Raw genomic sequence first — 16802 nt, 5'->3', positions numbered from 1 at the left:
TTAAATTGAGTATTCATTTTATTCAGAGATTTGGGGTGGAATTTTTGTACTCTTAAGTTTTGTATATTTGCAGGCAAAGAAGAGTTGTGGCTGGTGCTATGCCATCAGCCTTTAACCCAGATCCCCAAGGATTATAGTTCATACTCCTCTGTCATTAGAATAAGTTTGAGAAACACAATTTAGTTTTATTGATCCCACATCTTCCCAACCCTCGGCCCTGGTTCCCTCAAGCAGAAGGCCCTGTGGTCAGCGTGGTCAGGCGATGGTTGCTGTCTCCCTATCCTTCTGCTGCCCCAGGCGGTAATGAACCTCAGGAAGCATCCTTAGTCTCTCTGCAGCCTGGAAGGGAACAGGGGGCAATCAGGGAGGAGGAGGCTGCCCAGAATGGTGGTATGGAGTGGTATGAGTCGAACAGTAATAATGAGTACCTAGGAAACACCGGGGGGAAGGCTAGTAGGACCAGGAGGCTGGTGATAAAGACTGCCAAAGTAACCAGAGGATATTGCTGAGCAGCTCCTAGGTTATAGCGGTTTTCAGGGTCATGATTATTGAGTTCCCTTGGGAAAATGGGAAACAAAAGGAGCACCCAAGGACCCAGAGTGCTCTGAAATCTGACCTGCTCGGGGGTGAGGTCCCTCTGAGCCTGGGCAAGCATTTCATAGCCAACCATGAATTTCCGGACGGTGGCAGAGCGCAAGAGTGGAGGGTAGTAATGAGCATGAAGCTGCCAATGATCCCAGTTGGCTTCAGCCTCTGATCCTGTGGGAGCCCCTGACAGAAGAGATAATTGGGAAGGGTCATTTTCTAGTTCTTCAGCCTAGCCCCCACCCCTAAACTAGGCTAGCTACCTGAAAACTACATTTCCCAGCATTCCTTGCCACTGAGTAGACCAGGCATTGGAAAACACTAGGAGACATAGTTTCACCAAGTTTATTGTTCCACCTTCAGTCCCAGCACCCCTGGTCTGGACACTTCCCCCAACAAGTATTTCAAAGCCTGCTGGGGGTTGCAGTCCACTGAGCTGGCCTCAGGACCTCAAAATCGGTGTCAGAGCTAGGTATGGATGCTCAAAAAGCCTTACCGTGCCAACCCATGGAGTAGGGAAAGGATGTCTCAAATAGGTTGTCATACTTGGTCAAGAGCTTCTTCATGATGGAGGCTAGATCTGGAATCAGAGCCTGACTCTCAGCCTGGGGCCAAGATGCTGGCCCTACAGAGCTATCCCCATCCTGTGCCTGGCCCCAGGGTCCCAGCTGGAAGACTCACCATCACGCTCAGCAGGGGTCAGCTCAGGCAGGCGGCGCACATGCCTACGGGGCAGCAGCAGTGTCTGGAAGGGCCATACTGCCCAAAAAGGGACTAGTACTAACCAGTGCTCACTGGTTAAGACCAGTCGTTCCTGGGCAGATCAAGTAGAGTTGAGGTCATGAAGGGATGGGGTTGGGGGACTGTCAGCAAATAGGCAGGAAAAGAAGAAAAAATGTACCCAGAATCTTACCTCCACTACTACCACCCTAATCTAAGCCACTGTCATCTTTCCTTTGGATTATTGCTATGGCTTACCCATCAAGTCTCTCTTCTATTTTCCTTCTACCCTTCTCCTTCATACAACTTTCTCTTTTGGGCTGAGGGTAGGGGTTCCTTACAGAAACAGGGTCTGGCTTTTCCCCACCTTTCTGAGCAGCTCCTGGCGGCCATATTCCATTAGCAGGGGCTCTCCATGTTGACTCTGATAGGCCCGCTGAGATCGCTCCTCACGCTGGGCAATATCTGGCAGAAAACTACTGGCCCACACCTGTCAAGGGGCAGGAGCAGAGAACAGTTGGCAGATCCTTTGCCTCCAAGCCTCCACATTACTAGCATATTTACTCTGTCCCTCTAGGTCCTTTCCCCACAGTACTGCCTTGGACTCACCCCAGAAATCCACTAGGGCCCCTGACACACTTACCTGGCAGTGGGGATGGGGGTTGGAACAGCCCATCATGGCTCCTTTGTTTTCAAAGATCTATCGGGTAGAGGTAGGCAGCTTTAATAGCCAAAGAGACACCAAACCAGCCTCTCCTGACCACATCCTGTGAAAACAGGAATACTACTTCCCAGCACCAAATCTGCACCACCCTCTCCCTGCCCATCCAGGGGAGGGGGCAACCTCACAGACCTGCACCCAAGGGTACCGGGCACCCAGCTCCTCTGTCACTGAGGCCCATGCATCGACGACAGTGCGGATCTCAGGGACTGACATAAGTGGTAGCGTTACATCTGACCAGGGGTGGAAGCACATGACCTTACTAGGTGGTGTAGGAGGAAGAAATTACAGTGATATAGGGCTTGGCTGTGCCAGGGGCAGGGCCCAACCTAGTGCTCAGTCCAAGCCCTGGGTTGAAGGTAAGAGAGGAAATCCATAGTTACCAAACTCCTCGAGCAGCCTCCGCTTGGAAAAGAGGATGATCACTGGGTCCTGAGATAAAAGGGTATCATTCTCTGCAACAGAAGTCCCCCAACAAGTCCAGCCACCCCCACCCCCCCACCACCCCCCACCCCCCACCCCCACCCCACCCCCGCCAACAGCAGCTAGAGCCAGTTTACCTGGATTGGGGGCATCAGGCTGCAGAGCTGGAAAGTCGTTGTCAAACAGGAAGGTGCCATCATAATAGGGATTCACCTACTGACAAGGATGGTCTAGAAGCATTTGCTGCTCCATACCCACCAGTCATCTGGCCAGCTTCAGGGGCCAGACAGGCTACAGGCGGGTGTGGGGGGCCCGCTGTGGGGTCAGAAAGACTCCGTGGGCTATAACACAGAAGGGAGTCCACTCCGTTGTGGGTGAGGGGCAGCTCTAAGAAGGAGCTACTACTCCGGGCTCAGTTGCAGACGCAGGTTCTAAAGGCTTACCTCTCCATTGGCGCGTGTGGCCCCGGGACACAGAGGGTTGTGGGGGTCATGGCGGGGAACTGTCATCAGGAGCGGGGGTTCCACTTGCCCCTGCCAGGGCCGCTTCATGCGGTGAGCTGACACCAGAACCCATTCATCTTGTAGCGGGTTGTAGCGGATATGCTGATGTTCTGGGGACAGAAAGACAAGATCAATCAGCAAAACTCTCTGACTCCCTCTGGCCTGGGTCTCACCCACCAGCAGGGCCAAGCTTGGAGGCACCGTCTCGGCCCTCTCCTGCTCAGGAGCCAAAGACCCGAGCTTGAGCTTTCCCAGGTCCTAATTAGCCTCAGCCCCAACTCGGTCGCTGAGGCTTGGCCGGGTGGGGCACCGACCTCGGGGAAGGGACGGTAACTTTCCAAGCAAAGGGAGGGCTCGGCTCCGCGTCCCAGCGCGTCCCAGACGCCCTGCAGTTACCGCTCGCTCGGAAGGTTGTGGCGGTGGCATCCGCCTCTGACGCCTGCTGGCGCTGGTCAGGGGGTGATCCGCTGCGCGACATTAGGCCACTTGCGTGGGTGGGGATCTTCTGGAGCTCTATAGAGCAGACTCTCACCCATCTCTGGGTCTGACCCGCCCCGCCCCCCGATGATTGGCCAACCTCTAGCAGGTGACCGCCTAAGGGACCGCCCACCTGACCGCGGGCGCGACTCCGGAAAGCCTAGCTTTTGGGGGGAGGGGGCGCTTTGGTCATCCCAGTATACCCCCGGGCCAAGTCACTACTTTAGGAAAAAAATCTCTGTAAAAACCGCTGCTTGCAGATCCCTCAGCTCCGTGACACAAGATATCTTTGCCGTATTCAGTCATTCATTTGGTCACCCGTTCAGCAAATATTTACTGAAGATCTGTGTGCCAGGCCCCTAGGCTCCATGTGGGGCAAAGGGATGCCCCTGCACAAGTCAGGCATCATCTCTGCTCTCCCGCAGCTCACAGTCTGGGGTCGGGTAGGGGTATAATCCTGAATCCACAATTGTCGCACTTGTTCAGTCGCCAAGGTGGAGAAGCAAAATGGCATGAGGGTGAGGGTGGGAGCGATCTGCTTCAGCTCAACCCTGGCTTCCAGTTACTACCTGGGGGAGTGGATACTTCACCAAAATCAAACCCCATCCCCTCCAGGCTGGAGAAACAGGTTTGGGGGGGAAAGAGCCTAAGTAACCATGTTATTTATTTAGTTATTTAGCGTTACAAGCACAAGAAGTGAATTGTCTTGTAAGAAGGCTAAAAGAAATGTAAAAGTGTGGACAGGACCCAACTGTCAGTAGCTCCAGCCACCATCTAGGTATATAATCAGGTATATAATCAGCCGCCATCTAGGTAGGATCAGGGGTGTTTCCTTTACACTAGGATAAAAAAATTCAAATTAATTCCTCCCTTGGCACTTTTTAAAAGACTTCTAAATATTGTTTGAACCCCCTGCTCCTTCCACATGCAGAACAGAAGCCTAAGGTCACCCAGAGGATTAGTGGCCTAGCTAAGATTTGAACCCAAGCTTCCAGGCTCTTCTCCATGCTCTAAAATGCTCTGAGATTTCAGTGAGACTCAAGACAGAAACCTAATGAGATAAGAACTCCCCAGTAGTAAGGAGGCCCCTTCCCCTAACCCAGGCCAGGCCAACCCAGGTGTTTTGCAGCTCAGATGCAAAAACTGGGTCATTGGTCATTTACCTAATCTCTGCCCTTGGTCCTCAGACTGGAATCTAAAGAGACTACTAGGTAGGGGGCAGGGAGCAGGAAACTGAGAAATGAGCATTTAACCTATACCATTGGCTTTTCATTCTTTGGGGTGGCGGTGGGGTGGGGGGAGCTAGGATAGATTTGCTTTCCTCCTCTCTCAGCCATCTTTGTTGTTGGAGTGACTGGATTTTGGAGGCAGACCCATTTTCCCAAGAACACCAGTGCTTCAGTGCTACTCCTTACATCATGCTGATACAGTTTTGAATGTAGGTGAGGTCCAGAGCCAACAGCCAGGAAAGAATTATTGAGAGGTCTTTGGTCCCAAAAGGTGGTGATTTTATTAAAGCAACAGGGACAGGACCCTGGGCAGAAATATCTGCTGCACCAGGGTTGCTGAGGGGTGGTTGATTATATATACTTGGGAGCTGGGGGTAAGGAAAAAGGGAGGTTTTTAAAAGAACTTTCATATGCTAAAGAGGATCTACAGGGCAGCCTGGGTGGCTCGGCGGTTTAGTGCTGCCTTTGGCCCAGGGTGTGTTCCTGGAGACCTAGGATCGATTCCACGTCGGAATCCCTGGGTGGAGCCTGCTTCTCCCTCTGCCTGTGTTTCTGCCTCTCTCTGCTTCTGTGTCTCTCATGAATGAATAAATAGACTCTTAAAAAAAAAAAAAAGAGGATAATTCAACTTTGTTAAAAAAAAAAAAAGTATCTACGAGATACTGGAGGCCTTGCCATTGTCAAATTAAGGTTGTTTTTTCCTCTAGTAAAGCATTAACTTTAAGACAGTTGGGAGCTTCCTTCTGGAAATTAGGTTATTGATAAGAATGCTTTTTTCTTACAAATGTCACTAAGACATTTGTAAACTGAGGAAGACTCTTGTCTTGCTGGACTGTATCTCTGTAAGTTAACCATTTGTTTTTCCTTCCCTTAGCTTTAGGGCAGCCAGGAGTGCCTGAGGAATGTTGCACATGTCCCACCTGGGAGAAGAGGGAGGGGTTTGCAGGGTGTCTGTGCTTTGTCCTCAGTTTGCCTTCTGCTCCCTTGTCAATGCCAACTAACTTCTCACCCCCTTCAGAAACACTTCCAAACCTCTTCTCTGTCTCCAAGATGACTTTTTGGGGGAGGAACAGAATGGCTGAGATGGAGCCTACTGAGCCCTTTCCCTCCAGGATCCCTTGAAGATCTCTAATACAACATTGTTGAAAACAAAACTTGCAGGGATGCCTGGGTGGCTCAGCGGTTAAGCACCTGCCTTCGGCTCAGGGCATGATCCTGGAGTTCCAGGATCCAGTCCCACATTGGGCTCCCTGCATGGAGCCTGCTTCTCCCTCTGCCTGTGTGTCTGCCTCTCTGTGTGTCTCTCATAAATAAATAAATAAATAAATAAATAAATAAATAAATAAATAAATCTTAAGAAAAAGAAAAGAAAACTTGCAGTCCAAAATTGGCATCACATAGGTCAAGTCTTCAGGGCAGCCCCGGTGGCTCAGCAGTTTAGGGCCACCTTCAGCCCGGGGTGTGATCCTGGAGACCTGGGATCAAGTCCCACGTCGGGCTCCCTGCATGGAGCCTGCTTCTCCCTCTGCCTGTGTCTCTGCCTCTCTCTCTCTCATTCTGCGTATCTCATGAGTAAATAAATAAATAATCTTAAAAAAATATTTAAAAAAGAATAGGTCAAGTCTTCAAACCCAGGCTTTTTTTTTTTTTTTTTAAAGATTTTATTTATTTGGGATCCCTGGATGGTGCAGCGGTTTAGCGCCTGCCTTTGGCCCAGGGCGCGATCCTGGAGACCCTGGATCGAATCCCACGTCGGGCTCCCGGTGCATGGAGCCTGCTTCTCCCTCTGCCTATGTCTCTGCCTCTCTCTCTCTCTCTCTCTCTCTCTCTCTGTGTGACTATCATACAATAAATAGAAATTAATTTAAAAAATTTTTATTTATAAAAAAAAAGATTTTATTTATTTATTCATGAGAGACAGAGAGAGAGAGAGGGGCAGAGACAGAAGCAGGCTCCCTGCAGGGAGCCCCACACCGAACTGGATCCCGGGTCTCTAAGATCACACCCTGGGCCAAAGGTGGCGCTAAACTGCTGAGCCACCTGGGCTGCCCCAAACCCAGGCTTAATGCCTAATATAACTGTGTTTCATTTTTTTTAAAACAAATTTTTATTTATTTATGATAGTCACAGAGAGAGAGAGAGAGAGAGGCAGAGAGAGAAGCAGGCTCCATGCACCGGGAGCCCGATGTGGGATTCGATCCCGAGTCTCCAGGATCGCGCCCTGGGTCAAAGGCAGGCGCCAAACCGCTGCGCCACCCAGGGATCCCTGTTTCATTTTTTTTTTTTTAAGATTGATTGATTGATTGATTGATTGATTATAGACATAGAGAGAGAGGCAGAGACACAGGAGGAGGGAGAAGCAGGCTCCATGCTGGGAGCCCGACGTGGGACTCGATCCCAGGATCGCGCCCTGGGCCAAAGGCAGGCGCTAAACCGCGGAGCCACCCAGGGATCCCCTATAACTGTGTTTCAACTTCCACAGACACGTTGTCTTCACTGATTAGTCAGGAATTTTCTGATTAGCACCAATGAGCCCCTACATGGGCATTTTCTTTCCCCCAAAGGAAAACTAGGTAATCTGCATAATACTCCTTAAGGGAAAGGAACTTGCCTGGAATAATCCTTTTCTCTTGCTAATAACTTTCCTGTGCCAGGCTCCTTCCTATAAAAAAAACTTCCATTTGGGGGGCATCTTATCTTACACGTCTGACTCCTGATTTCAGCTCAGGTCACAATCTTAGGGTTGCGAGATCAAGCCCCGCGTGGGCTTTGCACTCAGCAAGGAGTCTGCTCCAGATTCTCTCCTTCTCCCTCTGCTCCCTCACCCTGCCTCACGGTCACATGCAAGCTCTCTCTCTCTCTCTGTTTGTTTGTTTGTTTGTTTGTTTGTTTGTTTGTTTTTTAAGATTTTATTTATTTGGGGGCAGCCCGAGTGGCTCAGCAGTTTAGCTCCGCCTTCTTCTGCCCAGAGCCTGACCCTGGGACCCGGGATCGAGTCCCGTGTAGGGCGTGGAGCCTGCTCCTCCCTCTGCCTATGTTTCTGCCTCTCTCTCTCTCTCTCTCTCTGTCTCATGAATAAATAAATAAAATCTTTAAAAATATATATATTTTTGGGGGATGCCTGGGTGGCTCAGCGGTTAAAGCATCTGCTTTCAGCCCAGGGTGTGATCCTGGAGTCCCAGGATCAAGTCCCACTTCGGGCTCCCTGCATGGAGCCTGCCTCTCCCTCTGCCTATGTCTCTGCCTCTTTCTGTGCATGTGTGTCTCTCATGAATAAATACACACACACAGAGAGAGAGAGAGAGAGAGGCAGAGAGGCAGAGACAAGCAGAGGAAAAGCAGGCTCCTGGCAGGGAGCCTGATGAGGGACTCGATCTCAGGACCCTGGGATTATGACTCAAGCCAAAGGCGGATGCCCAACCACTGAGCCACCCAAGTGCCTCACTCTCTCTAAAAATAAATCTTTTTTTAAAATAAATAAATCTTAAAAAAAATTGGTAAAAAAAATAAAAATAAGTCTTTAAAAAATAAAAACCTTCCATTTTGTATGCCTCCTCCTTGGAGCTCTCCTCTACAGGCTAGATGGGGTGCTCCCTGATTCATGAATTGTTTAATAAAGCCCATTAGATATTCAAGTTTACTTGGTTGAATTGTCTTTCTTAACAGAGAGTCCGTCTTCCCAGTCTCTACTCTGTTTTTTTTTTTTTTTTTTTTTAAGCTTTATTTATTTATTCAGAGAGAGGCAGAGGGAGAAGCAGGATCCATGCAGGAAGCCTGACGTGGGACTCGATCCGGGATCTCCAGGATCACACCCCGGGCTTCAGGCGGCGCTAAACCATTGCGCCACCGGGGCTGCCCACCAGTCTCTACTCTTAACTGCACAATACACTGTAACACCGTTAGTGGCCTGTATTAGTCTAAGTAATCTTAGTTGCTGTAACAAATGACACCACACCCCCAAACTCAGTGGTTTAGCAACACAGTCCATTGTGGAGGTAGAGGGGAAGCAGCATTCAGAATTCTCCACTACTTAATTCTCTGTAACTAAGATAATAGATGAAGAAAGAGTGAGAATGTAAAGAATTTCACAGGTTTTAGGAGCTGGACCTGGAAGTGGCATACAACATTTCTGGCTATACTTCATTGGCCAGAACACAGTCATATGAGCTCATCTAACTATAGAGTATACTGTGGAATGTAATCTGACTGCCCAAGAGCAAAAGGAAATAGATTTGTGAACATATAGCATCATCTCTGCTACATGCCCCTACTGAGAAGCCTAATGACCATTTCCCATCATTTTATCGGACCTCTCAATTACATTTGACTGTGTTGATCCTTCATTCCATCACTATCATGTGTGATGCTATGTTCTTACAGTTCTCTTCTCCCTTGTTTTATTTTTATAACAAACACACATGTCACCACTTGCAGGGCACTAATTGCTTTATAAATATTAACTCATTTAATCTTCATCACAATGAAGGTATGCTCTCTGAGGTAGGTACTTTTATTCATCCCATTTCACAGATGAGAAAACTGAGTCACAGGGTTTAAGTAACTTGCCCAAGATCACACACCTAGTAGATGGCAGAAGCCGGGCTTTTAACCCAGTCCAGCTCCAGAGTTACTTTCTTAATCACTGCACTTTGCTGCCTCTTTTCTCCTTTGTTTCTCTTCCTTTATTATTCCGCTCCTCATAACCCTTTTGGTTTACAATGCACTCCTCTCACATTTTGTGCTTCAAAGCAAAGAATGAATCGTAGGCCCCCAAGAGACCCCCTGTTGTCTCTTCACAGCGACTTTGTTCTTGGAACAGGCCACATTCGCTAGAATGCCCTCCCCATTTCCCCTACACACGTGGCTCAGGCGTCACCGCCTCCATAAAGCTTTCGGTAACACGCCTAGGCAGAAGCGCCTCCTCCCACTTTCTGTGCTAACAAAAATGACGATCACAAGTCCCGGAAGTCTCTGCTTCCGGGCTTGCCTGCTTCACCTGGGAGTCCAGGCCGGCCACCTACCCCCGCCCACATTCACACCCCCATTCACACGTGGTAGGGCACTCGCAGAGACCTTGCTCGTAGGCCCTGAATAGTGCAGCTGGGGAGGCTTAGCCCCGCCCCCTCGCATCACGCGCGAGGCTCCGCCCCACTCCTCGGCGCTCCCCGCTCCCCGCGAGGAAATGGTTCAACCCGAGGGGCGGAGCCCGGGTGCCCGGACTGTTATGATTGGCCAGGGCAAGCCGTACCACGGCTGTGGCGGGGGAACGGTCGTGGGCTGCGCGCCGCAGGTCCGGAGGCAGTGGGAGTCGCAGCTCCAGGCCCACCGATCGTTCCTTCGCTTCTCCGTGCCAGGCCGCCCGCCGGGATGCAGTGGGCAGTGGGCCGGCGGTGGGCGTGGGCCGCGCTGCTCTTGGCTGCCGCAGCGGTGCTGGCCCAGGTGGTCTGGCTCTGGCTGGGCACGCAGAGCTTCGTCTTCCAGCGCGAAGAGATCGCGCAGCTGGCCCGGCAGTACGCGGGTGAGCCGACGGATGACCGGGCGAGTGAACGGGTGGAGGGCAGGGTCCTGGGGAGGCCCGAGCCGAGCTGGGAGTTTGAGAGGCGCCTTTCCCGAGTTCAGAGTGGTGCTGGCTCTGACCCTGTTGTTCCTCTGCCCCCGCCAGGGCTGGACCACGAGCTGGCTTTCTCTCGGCTGATCGTGGAGCTACGGCGGCTGCACCCAGGCCACGTGTTGCCCGACGAGGAGCTGCAGTGGGTGTTCGTGAACGCGGGCGGCTGGATGGGCGCCATGTGCCTTCTGCACGCCTCGCTGTCCGAGTACGTGCTGCTCTTCGGCACCGCCCTGGGCTCTCGCGGCCACTCGGGTCAGTGCTGGCGGCGGGCCGAACTGGGAGGCTGGGGCTGTACAAGGGCCCATGCCCTCCGTTCTGATGTTTGGCCAAGCCGTGTATTGGCGCTGATCCCCTGATACTCGGTGTCCATCTGATTGTCCCTCAGGGCGCTATTGGGCTGAGATCTCCGACACCATCATCTCTGGCACCTTCCACCAGTGGAGAGAGGGCACTACCAAAAGTGAGGTCTTCTACCCAGGTGGGTAGGGGGGCTCTGGCAGAGAGGTGGGTCCCTTCATTCTGGGGTGCCCAGAGTTGGAAGAGAGCGATAGCACGGAAAGGGGGTGTGTTGGGGGCTCTTTCCAGGTTTCCTTAACCCCCTAGATAAGCCACAGGTCGTTGATTGAGGCAGGTCCGAGGGCCCCCGTTGCTTTCCACTGTTAAAAGGAAACGAAACATAACAGCTTCCTGTTAACCATGTCTGATTTTTATCTACCCAGACACTGTTTTATTCATCTAATATTCCAACAGTTGTTGGGAAGACAGTTGGGTAATCAGATATGCTCTCCTACCCCCAAAGACAAGACAGACCATTGTCTCCCTTTTTCTGTAGTGAAACATTTGACATAAAAAGTAGAGCTTTGGACTTCCACATAAATTTGAGGTTGAGCATTACAGGCATGATAGGCATTATAACTGAACAGCTACATTTCTCAGAAAGCCACAAAAACCTTATAATCACCCCTCCCTATCTAACAGGCCCAGCCCAAATTTAGCTAAATTTCTGCCTGACATGTGTGAGGCTGGGGAATGCAGACTTCCAGGACTCCCATACAGTGGCCCATGGCCAGGTGAGGTGGCTCTCCTTGGCTTCCCCCCAAAGAGGACATGAGCCAGGCGATGCCACAGAGGAAAACTTAAGAGTGGCTATCTTGCCTTCTTAATCTTCCAGATGGGCAACCAGGCCATGAGGTAAGGCTTTTTCCTTTCCTGAAGCTCTTGCTCTGCTCCCTGCCCATAGATAGCCCATGGCCTAGGGAGGTGGCAGCAGTGGAAGGGCAGGGCGAGGCTCCTTATGTGGGTGCTCCCTGTCCCCCAGGAGAGACCGTGGTGCATGGGCCTGGTGAGGCAACAGCTGTGGAGTGGGGACCAAACACATGGATGGTGGAGTATGGCCGGGGTGTCATCCCATCTACCCTGGCCTTCGCGCTGGCTGACACGATCTTCAGCACCCAGGACTTCCTCACACTCTTCTATACTCTTCGAGCCTATGCCCGGGGCCTCCGGCTTGAGTTCACCACCTACCTCTTCGGCCAGGACCCCTGACCAGCCAGGCCTGAAGGAGGACCTGTGGATAGACAGGAGCGGGCAGGCCCGCATACATCCACTTTCTGGAGCCCAGGTGGAAAGACAGGGACATACTCACAACATGCAATTACTAAGGTCCTGCTGTCAAGCAGGGACATACATACTTACACAACCAAACATAGAGACTCATGGGGACATATGGGACATACCCGCAGATATAATCCCATGTGTACAGCAGCATCATGCATTCACACCCATCCAGAGAGGGAGCCCCACATATACCAAGGGGACCAGTCATTCAGACTCACATACCACAAGCTTGATGACTAACTCAGGCCTTTCCAGAGCTTCTCTGCCACCAGTCAGGGTTCTGGAGTTAGGGATGGGTGTGGGTATTATACTCTGTCTGGGCCTGACCCCTCAATCCAGCAGAAATTGAGGGGGGAAGAAGATGAAGGTTGCCTGTGGAGGCCCCCTTCATCTCCCTGTCCTCACCATATGCCTTACCCCCATTCTCTTCCCCTGCTATGCAAGTGTTCTCATGGCCTGTCCCCCACCCTCTCAGCAACCAAGTTAGCTGGGGAACCATAAGAATGCTGAGGTCAGGGTCTTCCAATCCTGAAAGATCCCCAGCCCCATTCATCCCTCAGGAGTATGATGGCGAGGCTGGCCTCAGCTCAGGACCCACTGCTGGGCAGGGGACCTAGAGAGGTTAGCCTAGGTTCAGGGAGCTATCCCTGGCCTAGAGAAGGCCTTTTCTGCACACAGACACCCCCATCACAGCTTCCAGACATTGCCCTTGATGCATTGTCTGTCCATATGTCTCTGTTAATAAAGATGTGTTGAACAGTTTCATTTCTTCATGTGTCTGAACAGCAGGAAAACATGCTAATGTGAAGAAATTCAGGGCTGGGTGAGATGGTGTGTATCTTGGTCTTGCCTTTGCCAGTGCCATTCTGGAAGTAGTTCTGGGAATCCAATCCTGGATGGCCACTGGGTGGCAGTGTATACCCACTTTTGAGTTGAAGGAGGCTTAATAATCATTTTTGTCTATTTCCAGGGTTTTGCGCCCACCCCCACCCAGAGTAAGAGTTCTTTCTCTCTAGTGTTCCTTCTCCAGGATGCCTACCTTTAGAGGTCCCTCCAGGGATGGAGAACAGGGAGACTACCTGGTGGTGTCTAAGGTAGATGAGGCTGGCACCAGGGTGAGGCAAAAGAGGTGCCTAGGGTACACTCCCTGGGACACTGCATTTGCCTTCTTAAATTTTGCACCCTGGCACCTCACCCTCACCTTCTTGGCCCTATTCTGAGTAAGACCCAGGCTACTCTCACTTCTTAGCCCTCCTGATATATATATATATTTATTTATTTACTTACTTACTTACTTATATTTATATTTAAAGATTTTATTTCTTTATTCATGAGAGACACACAGAGAGGCACAGGCAGAGGGGGAGAAGCAGGCTCCATGCAGGGATCCTGATGTGGGACCCGATCCCATGTCTCCAGGATCACACCCTGGGCTGAAGGCGGCGCTAAACTGCTGAGCAACCCAAGCTGCCCACCCTCCTGGTATATTAAGAACAGAAGGAAACTGGTTGTTGTTGTTGTATATAAATTATATATGAAAATACAGTATTTTGGGATGCCTGGGTGGCTCTGTGGTTAAGCACCTGCCTTCAGCTCAGGGTGTGATCCTGGAGTCCCAGGATTGAGGCCCACATCAGGCTCCCTGAATGGAGTCTGCTTCTCCCTCTGCCTATGTCTTGGCCTCTCTCTCTCTCTCTCTCTCTCAGTCTCTCTCATGGATAAATAAATAAAATCTTTTTAAAAAATACACCGTTTTTATATACAATATACAAACTTAACATTCTAATGAACAGAAACCCCAAAGACCGCATGTATAACCATATGGAAACAACATCAAAAGTTTAAATTTATGGCTTTGAGTGAATGTGAGGCCCAGGCAAGATGGCCATTCTGACATATCATCATGTTGGCCATAACAGGTCCTGGCTGGAGCCTCTCCCACTGATCATGGGTTGCAAAGCCAAACCTCTAAGAATTTCTCCCACCCTGTAACCCAGCTCTGACCCTAGGCTCAGGGACCACATCCATCAGGAATGCCCTTGCTCTCCTTGTCCACTCTTCCATATAGGACTGGGCTCCCAGACTCCCCACTGTCTCAGCTGATAAGTCCAATGGTGATTTCTTTCATTTGACATAATTGCTCTTAAAACATTCTTGGTTTCCAGAACACTACTCTTACTAAATTAGTTCCTTTGCTGTATCTTTCTTAGTTCCTTAACTTTTGGCTTCCCAGGACTTAATCCTCAGACTTCTCTGTCTATACTCCTCTCAGGTGTTCTCAACCACCTATATGTTTTTTTTTTTTCCACAATGTTATTGAAATACAATTGACAGAACATTCTGTTAGTTTAAGGTATACAATACAATGATTTGATATATGTATGGTGAAACGATTACAATAATAAATTAACATCCATCACCTCACATAGTTTTTTTTTTTATTTATTTATGATAGTCACACAGAGAGAGAGGCAGAGACATAGGCAAAGGGAGAAGCAGGCTCCATGCACCAGGAGCCCGACGTGGGATTCGATCCCGGGTCTCCAGGATTGCGCCGTGGGCCAAAGGCAGGCGCTAAACCGCTGCGCCACCCAGGGTTCCCCATCACCTCACATAGTTACAAGTTCTTTTTTTTTTTTTTTAAAGATTTTATTTATTCATGAGAGACACACAGAGAGAGAGGCAGAGACCAGGCAGAGGGAGAAGCAGGCTTCATGCGGGAAGCCCGATGTGGCACTTGATCCCAGATCTCCAGGATCACACCCTGGGCCAAAGGCAGGCGCTTAACTGCTGAGCCACCCGGGCTGCCTATAAGTTCTTTTTCTCTTGAGGTGAGAGCTTTTTTTTTCTTAAGATTTTATTTTATTTATTCATGAGAGACAGAGAGGCAGAGACACAGGCAGAGGGAGAAGCAGGCTCCATGCAGGGAGCCCAATGTGGGACTCCATCCTGGGTCTCCAGGATCAGGCCTTGGGCTGAAGGCTGTGCTAAATCGCTGAGCCACCCGGGCTGCCCAGGTGAGAGCTTTCAAGATCTACCTGGCAACTTTCCAATTCTATATGCAGTATTTGATATGCTAGTATACTATTAAGTAATATAGTATTAGAGCACTAAGCTCTACATTATATCCCCAGGACTTATTTATCTTACAACTGGAAGTTTGTGCCTCTGGACCACCTTTCTTCATTCCTCCATTACTCCCACCCCCAACCCCATGCCCACCCACCCCCTGCCTCTGGCATCTATCAATCTGTTCTCTGTTTCTATGAGTTTGGGTTTTTGCAGAGTTCACATATAAGTAAGAACACAGTATTTGTCTTCTTCTGACTTCACTTACCATAATTCCCACAAGGATGAATGGATAAAGAAAATGTAGTATATATGTATGAATGTCCCTAGGTACACGCAGTGGAATATTATTCAGCCATAAAAAGGAAACCTGCCATTTACAATAATATGGATGGACCTTGAGGCCTGTCTATATGTCTCAGCTCTTAGTTTTTGTCTTAACCTAAACCTCTGAGCTTTATTTTTTTAATGCATTTTTTTGTTTTTTTTTAATGAGGCCAAAGATGATGGCCAGTTGTTTGTTTGTTTGTTTGTTTCAAGATTTTTAAATTTATTTATTCATAGAGATGCAGAGAGCAAGAGAGAGGCAGAGACACAGGCAGAGGGAGAAGCAGGTCCATGCAGAGAGCCCAACGTGGGACTCAATCCAGGGTCCCCAGGATCATGCCCTGGGCTGCAGGCGGCGCTAAACCGCTGTGCCACCGAGGCTGCCCACCTCTGAACTTTAGATTTAGATATCTGATTTCCTCCATCTCTACTTGGTTGTTTCACTGGCATCTCAAACTTAAAATGGCAGTGTAAACTGCTTTCTCTCCCAACCCAGCACTTCTTGCTTTTACTGTCTGAGTTAAGGGTACCTACATTTACCCAGCTGGCAAAAAACCTTAGAGTTATCTTGGATACCTGTTTTGTTTTTGTTTCTGTTTTTAAGATTTTATTTTTAAGTAATCTCTACACCCATTGTGGCACTTGAACTCAAAACCCTGAGATCAAGAGTCACATACCGTACTGACTGAGCAAGCCAGATGTCCCATCTTAGATACCTTTCATTCTTATATTTACTATCCAAGCCATCAACAGATCCTGTCAGTTTTATTTTATTTTATTTTAATATTTTGAGAGAAAGAGCACAAGCAGGGGAGAGTGGCAGAAGGAGAGGGAGAAGCAAGCTCTCTGCTGAGCAAAGAGCCCGATGCAGGGCTTGATCCCAGGACCCCAGGATCATGACCTGAGGCAAAGGCAGATGCTTAACCAGCTGAGCCACCCAGGCACTCCAGTTTTATCTTTTTTTTAATTAATATTTTATTTATGTATTTATTCATGAGAGACACACACACAGAGAGAGAGAGAGAGGCAGAGACACAGAGAGAAGCAGGCCCCCTGCAAGAAGCCCGATTCAGGACTCAATCTCGGACCCTGGGATCATGCCCTGAGCCGAAGGCAGATGCCCAACCACTGAGCCACCCAGGCATCTCCAGTTTTATCTTTAAAACATACCCAGAATCTGGGCAGCCTGGGTGGCTCAGCAGTTAAGCGCCGCCTTCAGCCCAGGGTGTGATCCAGGAGACCCAGGATCGAGTCCTACGTGAGGCTCCCTGCATGGAGCCTGCTTCTCTCTCTGCCTGTGTCTGCTTCTCTCTATCTCTCTCTGTGTCTCTCACGAATAAATAAATATAATCTTTAAAAATAAAATAAAATAAAATAAAATAAAACATATCCAGAATCTACCCACATTTTGCTACTTCCACTGCTACCACCTCGTCCAAGCCATCATCTCTTGCTTGGATCACTGCAACAGCTTCCTAATTGATCCACATATTTATATCCTATGTGGAGGATTCTCCACA

General features: G+C 49.6%; 2 protein-coding genes across 5 annotated transcripts; one reads left to right on the top strand and one right to left on the bottom strand.

Annotated features, from left to right (window-relative positions):
* Positions 1 to 3528, bottom strand: GALT (galactose-1-phosphate uridylyltransferase). Of its 2 annotated transcripts, none has more exons than XM_072841761.1 (11): positions 3349 to 3528; positions 2893 to 3062; positions 2587 to 2662; positions 2410 to 2458; positions 2159 to 2288; positions 1949 to 2005; positions 1673 to 1795; positions 1267 to 1399; positions 1082 to 1165; positions 617 to 771; positions 1 to 339 (listed from the first exon to the last, which is right to left on the bottom strand). In XM_072841761.1, exons 1-11 carry the CDS (start codon positions 3428 to 3430, stop codon positions 256 to 258), a joined length of 1143 nt encoding a protein of 380 aa, XP_072697862.1. In that variant the 5' UTR covers positions 3431 to 3528; the 3' UTR covers positions 1 to 255. The 2 variants fall into 2 exon arrangements, with proteins under 2 accessions (XP_072697862.1, XP_072697861.1); XM_072841760.1 differs by having other exon boundaries at positions 3267 to 3513.
* Positions 3529 to 9888: 6360 nt separating this feature from the next.
* SIGMAR1 (sigma non-opioid intracellular receptor 1) lies at positions 9889 to 12648 on the top strand. 3 transcript variants are annotated; one of them, XR_012038197.1, is made up of 5 exons: positions 9889 to 10176; positions 10321 to 10521; positions 10655 to 10747; positions 11248 to 11460; positions 11588 to 11727. XR_012038197.1 is itself a non-coding variant. In XM_072841759.1 (4 exons), the coding sequence occupies exons 1-4, from the start codon at positions 10026 to 10028 to the stop codon at positions 11812 to 11814; spliced, it is 654 nt and encodes a 217-aa protein (XP_072697860.1). In that variant the 5' UTR covers positions 9891 to 10025; the 3' UTR covers positions 11815 to 12648. The 3 variants fall into 3 exon arrangements, 2 of the variants coding, with proteins under 2 accessions (XP_072697860.1, XP_072697859.1); XM_072841759.1 differs by lacking the exon at positions 11248 to 11460 and having other exon boundaries at positions 9891 to 10176; positions 10655 to 10729; positions 11588 to 12648; XM_072841758.1 differs by lacking the exon at positions 11248 to 11460 and having other exon boundaries at positions 9892 to 10176; positions 11588 to 12648.
* Positions 12649 to 16802: the final 4154 nt, after the last annotated feature.

This window comes from Canis lupus, chromosome 10, assembly GCF_048164855.1.
Source record: "Canis lupus baileyi chromosome 10, mCanLup2.hap1, whole genome shotgun sequence".
Lineage (NCBI taxonomy): Eukaryota > Metazoa > Chordata > Mammalia > Carnivora > Canidae > Canis > Canis lupus.
The sequence above is the reverse complement of the archived record's forward strand: the minus strand, read 5'-3'. Positions and strand labels throughout refer to the sequence as shown.

Excerpts from the sequence above, each read along its gene's own strand:
- GALT (XM_072841760.1), bottom strand. The coding sequence starts at position 3,378 with ATGCCACCGCCACAACCTTCCGAGCGAGCGGTAACTGCAGGGCGTCTG. Across the intron at positions 2,459-2,586 it reads GCCTGATGCCCCCAATCCAG|GACCCAGTGATCATCCTCTT; the intron begins GTAAACTGGCTC and ends CTTTTATCTCAG. Across the intron at positions 1,166-1,266 it reads GACCCCTGCTGAGCGTGATG|ATCTAGCCTCCATCATGAAG; the intron begins GTGAGTCTTCCA and ends CTCTGATTCCAG.
- SIGMAR1 (XM_072841758.1), top strand. The coding sequence starts at position 10,026 with ATGCAGTGGGCAGTGGGCCGGCGGTGGGCGTGGGCCGCGCTGCTCTTG. Across the intron at positions 10,177-10,320 it reads GCTGGCCCGGCAGTACGCGG|GGCTGGACCACGAGCTGGCT; the intron begins GTGAGCCGACGG and ends TGCCCCCGCCAG. Across the intron at positions 10,748-11,587 it reads AAGTGAGGTCTTCTACCCAG|GAGAGACCGTGGTGCATGGG; the intron begins GTGGGTAGGGGG and ends CCTGTCCCCCAG.